Source organism: Emys orbicularis, chromosome 18 (genome assembly GCF_028017835.1).
Source record: "Emys orbicularis isolate rEmyOrb1 chromosome 18, rEmyOrb1.hap1, whole genome shotgun sequence".
NCBI lineage: Eukaryota > Metazoa > Chordata > Testudines > Emydidae > Emys > Emys orbicularis.
In genome coordinates this window covers 16,565,560-16,584,645 of record NC_088700.1, presented here as the reverse complement: position 1 = coordinate 16,584,645, position 19,086 = coordinate 16,565,560, and the positions used below count along the sequence as shown (strand labels likewise).

The following is a 19,086-nucleotide window of genomic DNA, read 5'->3' as shown; positions in this document are numbered from 1 at the left end:
GTGTGTGGAGGGGGTGGCGGGGGGAGAGACCAGCCATGCCTGTGGGGTACCGCCAGGCAACAGGGGCCCCACAAACACTACCCCTTCCTCCTCCGGTGGCCTTACTTTGGGCACAGCGCAGTGGCAAGCTGCTTGTCTTTAACCTTCAGCTTCTATCTCGCCCTACTCAAGGGGCTCAGCAGTCACCTGCCAGAAGGGTTCCCTTCTCCAGTGATATGCAGAGACAAAGCCCCACGTGGTAGGGATCAGAGCTGAAGGAAAGGAGCAGGAGCAGCCATAGAGATGAGGTGCTTAGCAGGTTTCTTTTTTTTACCGAGAAAGGAAAAGAGCTAATTTAGGGCTCTTGCTTCCTAACCCAGGGCAGCCACCCAGGCTAGAGCACCTCCTTTCACTGGCAAGGGCAGTGGTGAAAGCCAAGGGATATGTGAAATGACAGCTTGGCTACAGGATCCTCCACCCACCCACTCAGGCCCGCTTGCCAAGGAGCAAGCGTGCTAACATGGAACCGGCCATTTTTAAATTGGTTTGTATAGCTGAGGTTTGTGCAGCCAAGCCGGGGCCCAAGCTGTGGCAACGTGTAGACAGACCGCACCCTCAGCTGGCCGGCTTTCAGGGCAGGAGGCGCACAGGAGAACTAATCTGAAAACCAGGCCCCTGGAGTCCCAAGTTCACATACCCGGCCTGGTGTCTGAGGGGTACCAAGCGCAGTACGACCTAGGGGTCAGGGTACTGAACTGGAATTCCAGAGACCAGGGCTGTAGTCACAGCTCTGCCACTGATCTGCTGTGTGACCTGGGCAAGTCACATTCCTTCTGTGCCTCAGTTTCCCTTCCTATCCTGTCTGTGTCTCATCTATCTACAGTGTAAGCTTTTCAGAGCTTCAGGGACTGTCCCACGCTATGTGAATGGTCAGCACCTAACACAATGGGACCCCAATCCCAATGGTGTCTGTAGGCATTACAGCAATACCCGTCAGTAATAAATGGAGACCAGGTGTTTAACCCTCTGCAAGCATCGTCTCTGAGCAATGCAAGCCTCCTCCAGCAGCACAGCCCAGGAGTTAGAATGGGGACTGGGAAGTTACAGATCTGGGTTCTCTCCCAACTCGGCCCGGGGCCGAGCAGTTGAACAAGTCGCTTCACCTTTTGGTCACGCCAATCCCGTTTGTAAAATTGGGACACAGACCGACTCACCTCTTCTGGATCCTGGAATAAGTGGCATGTAAGTATAATTTAAAATGGGCCTGTCTCAAGTGTTTCTAAGGCAGCATCTCAACAGCGACACCAGTCCTCCAGCCCACACGGCTCTCCCAGAAGCTAGGAGCCTGCAGGCAGTGGGAACTCCACCCTCAAGAGAAACCATTCTGTCTGAGCCAAGCACCCCTCGCTCCCTCGGTGGCATGGGGAAGAGCAGCATTACTGTGTGAGCAGCCTCTCAGCCAGGCCCAGGTACTCGGCAGGATGGGTGGGAGGATTTTGCACCAAGAACATGACAACTCAAATTGGCAAGACAGCCAGCGCAAGCATTCAGAGCAGCACTCCTTTCCTCCAGAGGTGAGGATGGAGCTGCATGAGAAAGGAGTTAACCAATGCCCAGTAGGCAGCATTCTGCTTAGAGTGACCAGATGTCCTGATTTTATAGGGACAGTCCCGATTTTTGGATCTTTTTCTTATATTACCCCCCACCCCAGTCCCGGTTTTTCACATTTACTGTCTGGTCACCCTAATTTTGCTTGTAACATCCTCAGTACTCTGAGCAGCATGCAGGCGGGAGTGCACATCTCGAACAGAAGGACACACGGCGACGTTTAATTGCCATTTACAATGGGGGGAGGAAAGCAATGAGAGAGAGGCAATCAAACCCAGGGACAACTCGAACTCGGCCCAGCAGCACAAATCTCCCACCAGGGTCGCAGCTTTGATAGCCTCAGCTCCAAGTGGCATGTGCCGTTAAACAGCCTTGTTTTATCTCTGTGGCAGAAGGCGCCCTGCTGTACCGGAGCCTGGCACGGAAAGGCCTGTGCATATGGGAAAAGTCACAAGATATCAAGTACCAGCAGAGAGAGGCAAAAGCCAGGCGAGACCCGGGCTGATGAAGTGTATTCGCTTTAAATTAAAATGAAAGCTGATGGGGGGGATGCGTGGCACATTGCTTATCTATTATTGATGCTGTTCTCCTCCTCCTTTGCATATCGCACCGCCGGGCGCAGCCGTTGCGTGAGGGAATGCTATTGCTGTCCAACCCCGGAGGCTGGAGCACGCAACATGGGCTAGTCTCTGACCTCGGGAGTCCTGGGTTCTTAATTTAATCCCTCGGGAATGGCTAGCTGCAGGGCAAACCACCACGCAGGAGAGAGCGCCAGGTCTGGAACAACAGGGAGCTATCTGTGGTCAGGCTTGAGATGCAGAGGCGGAACTGTGTGGGTGCTCAGTCCAGGAATACCAAAGAGATGGCAGGTCACTAGCAAGGTGCATTGAACGGGTGGCATGTGGGTCCAAAGCAGGGGCTAGTCCAGAGGAGTTTGCTAAGTGCCTACTCGTAACGGGTGCCCGGTTCTATCCACTTACAGGGAGCCTCAAGTGCACCACAGAACAGGACAGTCACGGAGGGACGTTGGAGAGAAAGTCTGCCCGGGAGAGGCGGCGGAGGGACAGCAGGAGCCAGGAAAGACATTTCCCTGTACAAAGCGAACAGCAGAGGGAGGAGGAGAATGTGCCTGCTGCAAGGTGGGAATCCAGCCCCCAGGAGAGAGGGAGGCAGGTCCTGGAACAGCTTGAACTGCACCCCTCCTCCGCCCGCCCCCACACAACTGGAGATCGTGGAGCGAAGGCAGCAGTTCAAGTACATTCACTGCCAGAGAGGAGAATTAAAAACTGTTCTTAGCTGGCAGCTGCCTGCCGGAGCAATAAGCCTGCGGAGGGGCCAAGAGGAGCACTTGGGGGGACGAGGACTCAGCATTGAAGTTCTCCTTACAGGCGATGCCTAGGCACACTTTTACCCTCCTCCCCAAACAGCCTGGCCCCCCATTCCAGCACAGAGCGCTCCTCCAGGCATACAGCTTGCCAAGCAGTCTCCAGCAGCTGGACCCTCCCAGAACAGCCACAGGGAGCAAGCGGGGGCCAGGCAAAGCAAGGGAGACGGTGATCAGAGGAGGCTTTGCCACCATAAACCAAAGGCTGCAAGGCAGGGCGGCTTTCTTGAAAAACCAGCTTTGGCTCTCCATGATTTAGGCGTAGCCCGCCCCTCCACCTCAAGCCTGATAACACAGACAGGAACCTACGCAGCAAGTGCAGAGGATCTCGGCCTGCCCTTACCTTTCCCCCACCCTCCTCCTCCTCTTCCCTCTGGCTTTACCAGCTCTGCAGCCGAGGAGCAGCTCTCCCCTGCACCTGGCGCTCTGCCCGCTCCGCCACCGGCAGGATCACTGTCACGCTGTGCGGCCCTACGAAGCCTCATCCCATCGCGCGAGCAGGTCACGGAGTTCAAGTCATTAATTTCTGTGGCAGAGAGTGTGTGACAGACCCAGCGCTGACATGAATAACGATGGAAAGGCCAAGCAAAGCCTGCAGCTTGATCCTACAGTCTCTCTCTTTGGGGCATTAACGCAGGCCAACTGCTTGCCAGCCAATCATACCCCATTTCAACTTCATGCTGCAGATGGTCACCACGCCACCACTGCACTCAACAATCCACCTCAAACAGGGTTACCCAGCTGCTCAGTTTTGCCTTATCGCCACCTGCCAGCCCCACACAATGCTCACGCTTCCCTCTCTCAGAGCTAGGCGAAGCTTGCCCCTTTCAATGCACAGCGGTTTGCACCCTGAAGTTTGCTTTGGGGCTTACTCACCCCCACCCCAGCTGCTCCCCAGAAAATGCCCTTTGATGCAGCCCTCTGTTGCGGTCGCCATCAAGTTCCACCTGATTTCAAATGTGCCAGCTTTATGGAGCTGTGTGTGACAAGACTACGGGGAAGCAGCTAGTTTGCATGCATCCAGACCAAAGTTTGCTCAAGAGGTTTGCAGGGAGTTCCGTACAAGAACCCGAACCCAAGGCAGCAGGAGACTGGGAGGGAAATATACACAGTATAACCCAAAATAACGTGAATCTGCTTTACCCACTTGGCTTCTCCCCACCAATGGAGAACACGAAATGAATGAAACATGCTGGGAGAAAAGTAAGGACATCTGGCTAATAGGTACAAATGCCTCTTGGTCCCAGCTCTGTTACAAGATCACGGGCTCTCCACATCAGCAGGACGTGGGTGTATGCCGCTCCCTAACACACCGGCTTTAGCCCTGGCCCTTTGCCATGTGAAGGATCTCCCCTTACCCCTGCTGTGCATTGTCCGGGGCCAGATCCTCCGCACGCAGGGATGGAAGAAGGGACCTCAAATACAGAGCAGCTCTCATCATCCTGGATGTGCTGACCATTGACAGTTAATTAATTGACTGCTCAGGAGGAAGAGGGAATAGAAGAGGAGGGGGTTGGGGTGGAGGGAGTGGGAAGAGAGAAGAGAATTCCTTCTTTATTTCCCGTATTTGAACTAAGAGAACAATTCAACACAAGGTGTCAGAGGCTGACAGGAATTGGGGGGTTGTGTGGACTCTGCTAAGGTCTGTCCCAGCAGTGACTGAAAGTTGGCGCTCAAAGCTTTCTTCTTTTCCTAGCAGGTAAGTTAATGAATCCCGTCTGACCTTGGAACCGCTGAACGCTTGCTCTGAAGGAGACAGTGGAGTCAGGGCTACGTCCAAGCTGGGAGTAAATCCGATCCATCTGGACCATTTTGCTTATAAAACTATATATTTATTTTCTGGGAGTTTTAGATAACTGGATTTTAAAATAAATGTAATTGTTTATTCGCTTTGTGGCATGCAATGAGCACAAGGCTGCACCTCCGAATTCACAGAGACCTTTCCAAGGCTAAAACAGAGTGGGTTCCTGATTGCAATCGGAGGCAAGGGGAGGGGGACAGAAAGTTGAGCAGGAACAGGAACAAGTTAAAAATAACCATCCTTAGCCTGAAGTTGGCACCAATTAAGTCAGCGGGAATTTTGCCACTGACTTCCCATGGGAGCAAGGTCTAGTCAAACATTGTCTCTGATTTAAAGCCCTTATCTAGGGGCTTAAACGCTCAGATTACTAAAATAAAAAAATGTGAGGGGTTTTTTGGGGGGAGGGGGTTCCCCCACTTTTCTCAGCTTGGAAAGTGAAAGTACACTAGTCACTTTCACTTTGGTTTCTAGTCCATTTCCTCGGCAAGCTTTCATACACCAGCACCATTCTGCAGGTTGGAGACCCTCAGTGGGAATGTTTGTTTAAAGGGTATTTCTGTACCAAAGAGACTGGCCTCATCTATATTAAAAGTTACACCCTTAGGGCTGGTCTAGCTAAAAAGTTAGGTTGACACAACTACGTTGCTCAGGGGTCTGAAAATTCCACACCCCGAGTGATGTCATTAAGTTGACCTAAGCCCAGGCTAGACAGTGCTAGGTTGACAGACGATTTCTTCTGTTGACCTAGCTACCACCTCTTGGGGAGGTGGAGAACTACTCCCGTCAACGTAGGTAGCGTCTAAGGCCACGTCCGGCGGGTAGTAATCGATCTATCGGGGATCGATTTATCGCGTCTCGTCTAGACACGATAAATCGATCCCCGAATCGACGCCCATACTCCACCTCAACAGGAGGAGTAAGCGGAGTCGACGGGGAAGCCCTGGCGGTCGACTTGCCACCGTGAGGATGGCCAGGTAAGTCGAACTAAGATACTTTGACTTCAGCTACGCGAATAGCGTAGCTAAAGTTGCGTATCTTAGATCGATCCCCCCACCAGCGTAGACCAGCCCTAAGCTGAAGCTGTGCCGCTGTAGTATTTCAAGTGTAGACAAGCCTTTTGTGAAACCAGTGCGGTTTTAAACCAACGTAGTTAAGTTTGTGAAAGCCTTGTGCTGTCACTCGTAATTCAATCTGAGCTTGGCTTGCATCAACTGATCTCACCTTGAGTTAAATTAGTATTAATTAGTCAAGTTTAAATTGAAACAAGAACATCTACATGGGGGTTTTCATTTGCTCAACTAAATTTTTTTTTTTTTTTTAAATCACATCGTTCATTATACCAGTGTTACTGAATACGGACACAGCCTATGTAAAAAGGTACATTCTTACTAAACTGATCTGCTCTGTGTGCATATCGAGATTCAGCTATTGAGTTCAGTGATTGATGAAAGGTTTGGTTTGGTTTTTCTCCGGCTTTCTACTCCCATTAGCTCTGCGGAGTGAGCACAGGCAGGAGACAATCTATTCCTCCACACGCTTCATCAGCACAATTGCTAGATTCCAATCAGTTACATCAGGGCAAGTCTGCTGCTGGCAACCCTATGGCTGCACAGGCATAACCGGGGGCATGACGTAGCCCGCAGGACCCAAACTACTGGTGATGATGGGGGACCTCAGGCCGACACTGCAGGGCTGGCCGTTCGGAAGAATATTTTTTTTACTACGAAACTGAGCACTGTCCATCTGGTCAGCAAGGAGAAACACAGAAGCGCATGGTGCTATTTTCACAGAACACCACGCTGGAAAGAAATTGGTTGCCACTGGAAATTGCTTGGATTTAAATTTCAGGGAGATGTTATAAAGGGTCGTTTTAGGGGCACATTCGACCCAACAGTGTCTCTTAACATGAGGTTCCGCAGCGGTGAACCAACAGATTTGCTAATCCGGCATCCCTCCAAAAGCCATTCTGACGCCCAACCAAGTCTACAGTGCAAAGACTATATCAGAACAGGTATATCCTGTAGTCACCTCTCGCCTGTGCGTCTGTCTTTGCCCAGCAGTCACCCCCCTATTCAGAGATCAGCACCAGGAATATGTATGCAGGTGTGCAACACTTACTGCTCTACTGTCACTGCTTTTTCCCACCACTTTTCCCTTCTGGATTTTTTTCTGCGAGGGAGGAGGAGGAGGGAAGGTTTTATTTGAGTGGCTGGTTTTGTAGTTACTAAGCAGAGTTTGGCTTCATTTTCTATTATTATTAGACAATGTCCCAGGGTGTTTTGAGATTGGCAGTTTGAAATTATGAAGTCTAGGCCACTGATTGCAGAATCTCTCTGCAGTTACTCCAACACACTGAAGGTGCCTATCACATGCTCTAGGCTCTTTACCCTCATCCATAACACACACGATTAGCACCAAGCTCCTGAACAGAATTGCTTTCTCTGAGACACCTGCAGCTCAGCAGGACTGGCTGGGATCCTGTATCAGAGGCAGAGAATAACCCTTCTATGCAAGGCCAGTACAGTATGCTGCATTCACGGCCCCACAGCTCTGGTCAGGCATGAGCCCAGCAGCCAATGAAAGTGACAAGAGCGATGCCTTCCTTTCCCTTTCCCTCTGCTTCCTTGGGGGGGAGGAACTGTGAGCAAGGAAAGGAGGAAGCCAAAGGCAAAACACACTAAAATGTAGGTGACAAAGGTAGGATGAGAAAAGATTCAGAGGTAAGCGTGGTGTAGTGGCTAGAGTACTGCGACCCGAATTCTATTCCCAGCTCTGCCACTGATGTGCTGCGTGACCTTGGGCAAGTCACTTCACCTTTGTTTCCCCATCCACCCCATCTCTGTCTTGTCTATTTAGACCGCAAGCTCCTTGGGGCAAGGACTCGCTGTGTGTTTGTACAGCGCCTCGCACAATGGGGCCTCGATCTCAGCTAGGCCCTCTAGACACTGATGCGATACAAAATAAATAAATAATAAATAAGGCAAGGCGAAGGGCACTCAAATGCAGCGGTAGGAGGAGAGGCTCAGACGGGGAGTTGCGGACGAAAGTCTGCAGTACAAGTGACAGTTCAAACACTGTGGACCCGCGATTGTTTCCCAACCTCAGGGCCACACTTAAGATTCGAGTTTGAGATGCAGCATTTAATTCATAGCCCACTGAACGACCATGTAACTATAAAGTCTGTTATAAGGAAGTTCGCACTATAGGTAACAAGGTACGGCTGTAAAGTGCCCAATGTGAATCCCCGCTTCTCAGCGCTCTCTAGAACCATGGGCATCTCAATGTCTGCTTCACCCCGTCAAAATACTGCTCCGAGTGCTGCTTCTACTCCTTGGACATCTGCTCTGCCCCATCCCAACTTCATTCCCCTGGCCCTTCTGAAGCCCATCTGCCTGATTAGCTACCCTGCAATAACATTCTTCTGCCAGCGCTTGCGTCTTTTAAATGTGCATCGACTGGGAGCGCATGCCACGCATCTGGTCCTATCTGCATAAACAAGCATCTCCCGAATGCTTCCTACGGCTGCTAGTATTGGTTGCTCTGGGGATGTCTTGAGAAAGTTGGTTTTCTGCCCAGTCTAGGTACATCCTAGGTGGATGGACTAAAATGTATTCACCTCTGCTCTATCGGGGATGCAAATGGAGCACTCCAGTTACATATTTTAACGGAGGGAAAAAACCTGCGAGACTAGAATGCTACAAAGTGTTTAATGTATTCAGAGTAACTACGGTAGAAAACATCAAGGCCTCTACTGAGGCTGGCGCAAAGTTATTAGCATAACAGGTGTCTCTGTCACAAGAATGATGCTTTAAAAGACAAATCCAAAAAAAAATTAATTCCCTCAATGCAAAAGCACCTCGTTAATTACACTTAACGCTGGTTTTATGCTGTCTTCATAAAGGATGGGAAAATCAGATAGATGCTTCTTCCTCAACCCCCAAAAAGTTGGTTAATGGAACAGTATGGAAATTTTCAGACAGATTTGGACATGCTCCTGACAGCTGTAGAGGGAGGAGACTGGACAGCTTTCTTCTTGCTTGACTCAACCAAGCTGCTGAAGTCTGATTTCATCCGTTCTTTCCCCTCTGCAGTACTTCTACTTTCCCTCCCCTCATCTGTGGGATGATCTGCAGGAGGATCCATTCATTTCTTCGTGTTTTCTATTAAAAGCCTCATGAGCCAAATCAGGTGGCGGCGGGGGTAGACACTTCAGGACTGTGAGCGGACGTAAGAAGAAGTGAACTGGAATGGGATTTCTGTGCCCACCTGTACAAAGGTCTAGTTGCAGACCCCACAGCTGAATGCAGTGCCCATTCGCGTACAGCTCCCAACCAGAGCCCCGATTGAACAGCAGCTTTGTCCCTGGCTAGGGATGGGGATAGCCCAACTTCCAGTGCAGTGAGTTCCTGCTAATGCCACTATTATCAATGAGAAGTGCAGAGACTCAGCGCCACTGGAAGTTGAGCCATTAGTATCTAGTCTGGAAGGAGGTCCCATTTGCATCCTCACCTGGGCTTCCCTCTACTGCTTTGCTTCAGTTCTGCAAAGCAGTAGAGGGAAGGACTTAAGTGCACAAGTGGACCTGGGGCCCAGATGAGGATGCTAATGGCATCTCCATCTGGGACAGATACCAATGGCCTGGTTTTTAACGACGCAGAGTGCCGCAGCTGCCAGTGGCTGGCAGTGGAGGATGCTCAGCCCATCTGTAAGTGGGGCTATACGCTCTTTCCCCCATCCCCAGTAACTGGGAGTGGGGACAGGACTCTCGCACGGGGCCGGCACTGAATTGGGGTGGGTGTTGGGGATTTTTTTGGAACGAGGAAGCTCATTTATTTGCGATCAGTTTGGTTTTTATAACTTTCAGATAAGGCGATGTGCTGAGGCAGCAATGCTCTCCCTCTCCTAATTAATTCCTACACATATCACAAGCTGGAAGTGCATGTTTTATGAATCTAGTTGACCTCCTGGTGAAGAAATGATGACACAGACGTTGTGCCTTCTTCATTACCTCATTATTCACGTTACACCATTTCTTCCAACGGAGACGGCTGACAGACGCTCGGATGCTGCCACCGAGAAGCCAGGCGGCAGCACAAAAGCACATGCTCCCCCAAGAGGAGGGGGCTTGTGTGTCCCTACCTCAATTGGACCCTTCCACGCAGCAGCCAAGGACACCAGGGACACATCGAAAAGGCCAAGCTTTGAGCTATTTCGGCAGGGGGTCTCCTTTGGGACAGCTAGTGTTCAGAGGAGGAGAACAAATGTAGAGGACTCTGGAGACAACAGGCTACCTGTTAAGTGCCCAAAACATGGGAGCGTTAAGCTCGGGGATTCTGCCAGCCAACGTACAACTTTTTCAATAAAGCCTCAGGCAGAGAACGACCTGGAGCATTTGTCCCATGCAAGCTAACCCACTGGACACACTCCAGAAAAATCAGGGATGTTCTGGATCCATTCACTTAGCGTGTGTCTACACTCAAAAGTTCCACCACTTCAACTAAAAGCCAGAGTAGTTAAAGCAACCATCAGCTCCCCTAGCGTGGACACAGTTATACCAGTATAAACATGTTGTGGGCTGGGTCAAACCTTGCTGCTATGGGTCAGGCATAAGTTGGTAACAGTGTCAGGGTAAATGTAAAGAGATGGCTGAAGCAACAGCAGAAGGATCCAACATACAGGTACATGGAAGAGCTTGACTAGAAGCTGAAGCATGTGGCCCAATGCTACAACTTGGATCAGTGGAGCTGTTTACCTGTGTACGTGAGAGAGAAAGGGCGGGCAGAGACTAAAGTAACCAGAAAGCTAAGCAGACGGTAACAGGAGTGCTGGTAACATGGCCCTGACAGAAAGCTAAGAAAGGAGGCTTTTGGGGCACAGCATGATGGCTGGAAAGGCAGGTTTGGAACAGTGAATAAAGGAATGGTCTCCTGCTGTTTGATTCCTTCTGTGCTCAGGAAAACAGCACTTTTCCTGGCTCTACCATCAATTTCTCTTTCTAGCGGAATCAACCTACAAGGCCCCAAATTTTGACTATTCACTTGCGTCAAAAAGGGGTAACAATGCTTATACCAATATAGAGTAATCATCACATACAGGGAGGGGAATAACTATACTGGTATAAATGCAGCTACGCTAGGGGTTGTACCAGTATAGCTACATTGGTAAAATATCACAACCCCCGCCCCCCCAAACACAGTTATAGCAGGACAAAAACTGCATATAGTTCAGACTTTAGAGGAACGCGTACAATGCAAGGGACTCCCTCAGCATTTGAGAACTGAAAACACAGGCGCTTGGGGGAAAACTAAAAACACCGATCAGAACTATCGTGCAGGACAGGCATGAAGCCACACAAGGTACTTGGCCCCGGCAGAGCTCAAAGGGAAAACTTCACTGAGAGCTGCATTCCTCCAGAAAACGCACTCTGTGTGGGATGGAAGTTGTTGCAATATGGTGCACAGATGAAAATGCAAATTAATGCACATGGATAGAGCTGGATGCTGGCAGGGAGCCTGCAGGAAGGAAGATCCTGAAATGAGGTTGTATCCACTTTAAAAAAAAAAAAAAAAAAAAACAACTCCACCAACTCCTATGCACATGTTAAAGCAGGAACCCCAAAGCCAGACCCACAAGGCAGTGATATGAGACAATTGGCATTCGCTGGATTTTAGGGCTAGTCTACACTTACCAGGTAGTTCGACGGCTGCGGATCGAAGTTCCGAGTTCGATTTATCGCGTCTGGTGTGGACGCGATAAATCGAACCAGGAAGTGATCCCCGTCGACTGCGGTACTCCAGCTAGACGAGAGGAGTACCGCGAAGTCGACGGGGGAGCCTGCCTGCCGCGTGTGGACCGCGTCTGAACCGCGGTAAGTTCGAAGTAAGGTATGTCGAATTCAGCTACGTTATTCACGTAGCTGAATTTGCGTACCTTACTTCGACTTGGGGGGTAAGTGTAGACCAAGCCTTAGTCTCACTAATCAGTGTAATCAGGATCAGCTCCAATGAAGTCAGTGGAGTTAAACAGAAGTGAAACTGGTATTCGAGCAAGTAGAATCAGGCCCACTGCATCTATCCCCAGACTACACTTCACAGCAGGCAGGCAGAGATTGCTAAATCAGAGTGAAATGTTTAAGAGCACATTTTATGCCCATCTCCGAAGCTGGCAGAACACAGCCCCTGTGACTGATCATTAGGGAAACATCAGGATACATAAGAACAGTAATAAAAATGGTAACGTATAAATAAGAGCTGAAGTAGAACAGAATCCACCGGGAGAACTGGATTCCAGCAGCTAGCTGGCTAACGCCAATGACAGCCAGGCAGAAAGTGGGTGTAGGAAATCTGACGAGGATGGTTTGCTTTTTATTCCAGACACTCATGTATCCCATAGTAGGGAGAGAGGAAGGAGATGAAACAAAGCGGTGAATTTGCCCGTTACATTTCCCCGAAGACAATAAGAGCCCAGTACATTCCAGCAATAAACCCAGCTGAGTCAGTGGATGAATTTGTCTATGCAAACACACACCTGCGTGCATAGTGCCAGCATCTGATTGCACATGCCCCTCCATGGCACCGCTGACTTCAGCGGAGTCGCTCCTCTCACAGCAGCATCGGGGAGGGCAGAATCCAGCCCATAGTGTGCGTGACCAAGGTCCTTTTGCAGCTGGCAGGGTTCAGAAATGGTTGCTTTACCAGTTTCTTGGAACGAGCCATTGCACCTGTCCAATTGGTAGGCGGGTTTTAGCCTCCAGGCTTTGGACAGTGAGTTGAAGCAAGACTAGTGCAGGTGGTGTTTACCTGAAGCACATCCCTACCTGGAGGCTGCACACCTGGGTGCATGCCTCGCCTCGCCTCCCCAGGGACCCTTTGAACTTTGCGCTCAGGCTCTGACCCTGCACAATTCTGGTGGCGTTGAGCAGGGCTGACTTACCGCTTTGCTCCCCCTCCACCATTGGGAAGATTCTTGCCTTGCCCTCCTTTTGCTCAAAGAGGAACTCATTATTACTCTCGAATCCATTTCTCAGCTTCACCGAGGGCCTTACTGCAGCGGAGGGAAAGGAATCCTGCCGGCAGGGTTTGGCTTCCAACATTCCTCAGGAGCTGGCCAGCAGGCAAAGATGGAGCCAGCTCCTTCTGAGAGGTACCAGTGTCTTCAACTTCCAGTCACCAGGAACCTGAATCCACCTGGCTTGTGGGCTGTAACCACCAATGCTGGCTTTGGTGATGGGCTCTGCTTACATGGCAGTTAGCATGTGAAACACGAGGCTCCACTCCAGCCAGCTCGGGAGATCTCGGTTCAAGTCCCTGCTCTGCCCCGGACTTCCTGGGTGACCTTCGGTAAGTCACAGTCTCTCTGTGCCTCAGTTTCCCACATGTACAATGTGCCCTACCACATCAGGATCAATACATTAAAGATTGCGAGGTGCTCAGATAGAGGCCACACAAAGTACAATAGATAATGTTCTCAATAGAAGCACTGAGAACCAAACGAGCTACATTGTAGAGATTAAGCATGCGCCTTCCACCAGCTCCTGCAGCGCTCCCCCTAGAGTCCCCTAAATAAGACCCATCTCCGAGCCAGATGCTGTTAAAAGCGGCTCTCGGCGTGGATTTATAGTGGCCCAGAACGATAATTAAACAGGGGAACAAGCTGGAGGGGGGGGGGAAACGGAATTGCGTGTTTTGTTTAATTCAGCAATTTACAGGGCAAGAATAATTAGTGGTTTTAAATGTTTTGACACAAGCAGCCCCAATAATCATGATAAATCATATCAGGCATATGCCCAGATCCTTGAAGTGACAGATGACAAACAGAGCAGTGACAAGATGCTCCATCATGCACGGAATCATTGAGTTAATGGAAGAATTATTGCTTGTGAAATCCACTCCAGTCCTATTGTGGGGAACATTCCAATTTATCAAAGCCAAATGAACATTAATTGCTGCAGCCTGGTAAGTTTTTGAGCTGCTGTGACCTTCATTGAATTTTAATCCAAAACAGATAAGATTTACTTCCACACAAGAGGAAACAACACAATTAAACCCAAATGACAGCGAAGATTATGGAAAAAAACACAACAGGCGTAATGACAAAAATATTGATTCCTTTCTACTTGACACTGCGCAAAAAAAAAAAAAAAAGTCCTGCATTTGCATATTTCCCTCCCCTCTTTTCATTCAGGAGATGAATTTTGGATGCTCAAGCCAAGACGAAAGGGGTGGCAGACAGTAATGGAGACTGAATTCCCTCTAACTGCGGTAATTAATGTTATGTCTCATTGGGGAGAGATTAGGAAAAACAGTGAGGGGGAAAAAACAAGTATTATTTTGCTATTAAAGATGCCCTTGAGCTGGGAACATTAGCAGCAGAAGTTGGATTTGGGTAATTGCTGCACTGTATTCATGGCTTGTATTCATACCCCAATGAACAGAAATACAGCCACATGTACCCATCAAATGTATCCCCATTCTTAACCTCACAGGCAATCCCCGATGTTTATCCATTCCTATCGGGAGCATCTCTTACTCCCCATTACTGCCAGTTCTGGGAACTGAGCTCTGGTTCTCCCCTTGCTGCCTCCTCCCTCCCCTTCCCCGGGGAAGTAGTTCAGTGTAAAGACAATTAGCTGAATTTAAAGGATAAAAGTTCCTCACGCTTTCACTGCATTAAGAATATAATGCAAAAGAACCAAAACCAGGAGCACCAGAAGACTACGTGAAGGATAAAGGAAAATCAACTGTGAAAGATGCCAAGTACTATTAAATGAAAGATGTGATTGGATCGCTCCTGCAGCTCATTTGCACGATGCTATCCTCACCCCCACCATGAGTTGCACTCTGCTCCACAGCTCAGACCGGCACTGCCGCATTGCACGAGTTCCCCCTGCTTTCTCGGTTCCATCCTGAAGTTCACCTCCCGACTTCAAGCACCGATTCTACCCCGTCTACCACAAGGGCAGCAAACGCGGAACATACATCTGCATGCATCTCAGCCTTCAGGACCTGTATCCCCAGCCCCATCTTCGTGCACCGTACACTCCAGCTTTACAGGCAGAGAACAAGGCTACCAGAAAACCACGCAGTGCATAAGCAGCACCAAGATCAACACACACCCAAAAGAAAAATGTTTCTTTAAGGTGGCATTCAGTCAAACAAACAGCGCTTCCTAAAGTGCCATCACCCAATCCCACCAAACGCTTGAAAGTCAGGAGACGCAGATATTCCACAGGCAACCTTAACTCTGTCCCGGTACCCTACCATGCTGCAAATCGGACACAGAATGTGCACACAAGTAAAGGTAAACAGCACAGCTCCTTAAATCAGATTGAAAGATAAGCCCATGCCATGCCCATTCCCTCCTGTCCCTATGTGAAGCAGGTGAGATCATAGCTCTATCTAGGCTGCTGGCAAATGGGTCCCACAGATAGTGTGTGTAGAAGGGGTGGGGTCGCAGTTGCTATTCGTCTCCTACGGGGATTATGGGGGTGGCCTCAGAACCACTCATGCATAGCAGTCAGGATGTGTCTTGTCTACAGAGGGGGTGGGGGGGGGATTGGATTTTGTGGCATAAAGTGGAATGAGAGAGAGGAGGGTGTTTAGCAAGTCTAACGAGTAGGGTCCTACCAAATTCACGGCCGTGAAAAATTCCTCACGGAGCGTGAAATCTGGTCTGTTGTGTGCTTTTACCCTCTACTATACAGATTTCACGGGGGAGACCAGTGTTTCTCCAATTGGGAATCCTGACCCAAAAGGGAGTTGCAGGGGGGTTGGAAGGTTATTTTAGGGGGGAGGCGGTACTGCCACCCTTACTTCTGCGCTGCCTTCAGAGCTGGGCAGCCGGCAGCTGCTGACTGGGGGCCCAGCTCTGCACACAGCAATGCAGAAGGGTGGCAATACCACACCTTGCCATCCTTACTTCTGTGCTGCTGCTGGGGGCGGCACTGCCTTCACAGCTGGGCTCCCGGCCAGCAGCCACCGCTCTCCAGCTGCCCAGCTCTGAAGGCAGAGCCACCCCCAGCAGCAGCACAGAAATAAGGGTAGCAGTACCGCAAGCCCCCCCCCCCCGCGCACGCGCGCGCACACACACACACACCACAACCATGCAACCCCCACCCCCACAACCCCTTTTTGGATCAAGATCCCTACAATTACAACACCGTGAAATTTCAGATTTAAATACCTGAAATTAACCATTTTTAAAATCCTATGACCGTGAAATTGACCAAAGTGGACCGTGAATTTGGTAGGGCCCTACCAAGGAGGGCAAGAAAATGAAATGGTGTGGTCTCAACTAGAACGGCAAGGCGGAATAGGTGACGGAGAAGTCTACTATCTCTGGGGACGGCAAGAGGTTAGGTATTGAGTGAGCACAGCGGCGGGGTCTGGCAGATGACACAGCAGGGAGTGCACAGGATAGTTATGTGGCTTTTCTTGGAGTAGCAGAAGAGGTACAACATGTACATCAGGCTGCCTTGGGATGTAGGCTTAGGGTGGGTGAGGGCTAAGGCAGGGCATAGCTAAGGCTGCGTCTACACTAAAAACAGTACAGCTGCGCTGCTGCAGCACGTCAGTGCAGAAATTTAGTACAGCGACAGGAGGGGCTCTCCCGTTGCTGTAGTGAATCCACCTCCCTGAGAGGCAGGAGCTAGGACAGCAGCAGAATTCTTCCATCCCCCTAGAGCTGTAAAAATGGGACTTCGACGTAGCTGAGCCAACTTCTCGGGGTGTGGATTTTTTTTTACACCCATGAGCACTGTAGCTGACTCAATTTCGTTTCTGAGTGTAGACCAGCCCTACGGCTATTTGAGCAAAACACACCCTCAGTTGAAAAATCTCTTTTGAAAACAAAGCGTTTCACCTGGTTTTGCGTAAGCTGTAAATTTCACATGGTTTTGAGGCAAAAACCATCTATCTGCTCCCGTTCACTCAAAACTTGGCCCGGGTTCACTTGAAAAGTTAATGAATCTTTCAACCAAACTGGGCAAAGTTTCAAGTTTGTAATGAAACCCAGCACTGGGGTTTCCACTCAGTTCTGCTCGATTCCTACAGGCTATTCCACACGGGAACGTGCCTAGGAGCTACCACACCAAATCAGACCAACGGTCCCTCCTGGACCACGTCCTCCCTCCAACTCTGCTTAGTAGAGGAAGGTGCAATTATGTCATAAATTTACCCACGGGAAAAGTGTCTTCCTAACCCTGACCACTTAGTAGTTGGCTTATGCCCTGAAACATGAGCGTTTATATTGCTTTTAAAAAATTGATCCCCTCTAACATTAACTGTGGATGTTCTCATTATCCACATAAATGTCTAATCCTTTTCTGAATCCAACTAAGCTCTTGGCCTCAATGATGTACTGTGGCAATGAGGTTCACAGGTTAATTACGCATTATGAAAGAACAGGATTTCCTTTTCATGATTCTAGGTTTGTCGTCTTTCAGTTCCATTGACTATCCCCTTGCTTATGAATAAGAGCATCCAATTTACCTTCTCCATCCCATTCGTTGTTATGTATACTTCTATCCTGCCCTCTTTCCTCTCCTCTCTATGCAGTCCCAGCCAATTCACTCTCTCTTCATATGCAATATATCTTTTTAGTTACCTATACTTGATGTCCCATCTAAATCCACAACCCATTTCTGTAATGCATTTAGTTAACTTGCTTAGGTTTGATCTTTTAAGAAAGCAGAGCAAGTCCCTGCTCAAGTGGAAAACAAGGATCCAAGTAGCCCAGAAAAATCTAGCAAGGATGAGTTCTGAACCAATGCACGAATTCTGAGCTATGAACAGGTACATTAAACAGGCGTGGATTGGAGATACCTTCCTACAATTGCCGCCGTGCAATGCAGTTGGAGGGCACTTTCTCAGGAGTCTATGTTTTCAACCCAGCAAGGCCACTCAGCAATGAAGGAGCAACACAAACATAACCACAACAGCTAAGGGAGGAAGGATTGCTTAGTGGTTAGGGCTTTAGCCCAGGATTTGGGAAACCCAGGTTCAATTCTCAGCTCTGCCACAGACTTTCCTTGGGCAAGTAAGTCACTGAGTCTCTCTGTGCCTCAGATCCCATCTGTAAAATGGGGAGAATAGCACTTCCTCTGTCTCACAGGGTGCTGTAAGGATAAGGACACGGATCCTATGGTAACAGAGGCCTCAGTACCTAAAACAGACTGATCCAAACGCTTGTAAGGTGGAAACTGCTTTCCCAGAACCCTGCAAGTATCAGATTGGTTTTTAATGACAAAACAACACAGGATCAGTCCACAGTTGACACCCACGTGCTGGGTAGGCGTCAGCTTAAAAAAAAAAAAAAAAAAAAAGCACCAAGACACTAACTCGCTCCACCAACTTGTCTCGTGCCAGAACTTAACACTGGTGAGAAGCATTCTGCCGACAGCCCCTGAGCGTTCCATACGCAGCACACAGTGGGAAGGGAGGCGTCCATATGGATCATCCTGCCCTGGAGAGAATTACCTTTAGAAACAGGTATAACTCATTTTCCAGGCCCATTCAGTCATTTGCCTTGCTCTGCCAAAGCCCAGTAACCAGGGGCTGCTATGGTGGTTAGGGGATATAGACGTTTGCACACTGGAAGCTGGACTGAGACAAACCGGCCTATCATCCTTTTAACGCCCCCGTCTCACTTCCGTCTGGCCACCAGCCCCTCCCAGCTGCTCCTCTTGGCCCCCAGACTGGGCAGGGAAGGGAAGAAGGATTCACTCACCATGACAGAAATGTGAAGAATGTGCATCTGCTCCTCCACGATCTCAGCAGGCTCTTGAAGGGTGGGTGGAGTGGCCCGGGACAGCTGCTCAGCACTGCTCATGGAGACGTGGAAATACAGGGTGCCGTTCTCCAACCACTGCTGCTTCCAGTGCACCAAGGAAATATCCGCCACAGTGCCAGACATCTCTGCAACAACAAAAACAACCGGGGTTCAGTTTCTGCACTCACGACAAAGCTGCATTTGAACGCACGTCCCATGTCACTGCACAACAGGCAGACTACCTTAGAGTGAGAGGAATGAGTTTCTCTCTAGTGGTTTGAGCAAGGACTAGAAGCCAGGACAACTGGGATCTATCCCCAAAACTGCATCCGATCTGCTGGGTGACCTTGGGCATGTCGCTCCATGTCTGTTCCTCATTTCCCCCATATACAGAATGATAACGTGTGATAATGCTAGGTGTCCCTAGCCTCTGTTTGCCAGAAGCTGGGAATGGATGACAGGGGATGGACCACTTGATGATCACCTGTTCTGTTCATTTCCTCTGAGGCACCTGGCACTGGCCACTGTCGGAAGACAGGATACTGGG

The 19,086-nt window shown here is 49.6% G+C and overlaps 1 protein-coding gene across 1 annotated transcript in view; it reads right to left on the bottom strand.

The window, feature by feature from the left end:
- Nucleotides 1–18,683, bottom strand: part of ASTN2 (astrotactin 2) — a 551,498-nt gene extending 532,815 nt beyond the window's left edge. The window contains exon 1 of the mRNA XM_065418613.1: nucleotides 18,498–18,683. Within this exon, the coding sequence (XP_065274685.1) occupies nucleotides 18,498–18,683 (186 nt within the window). The remainder of the gene's footprint in view (nucleotides 1–18,497) is intronic.
- Between the last annotated feature and the right edge of the window lie 403 nt (nucleotides 18,684–19,086).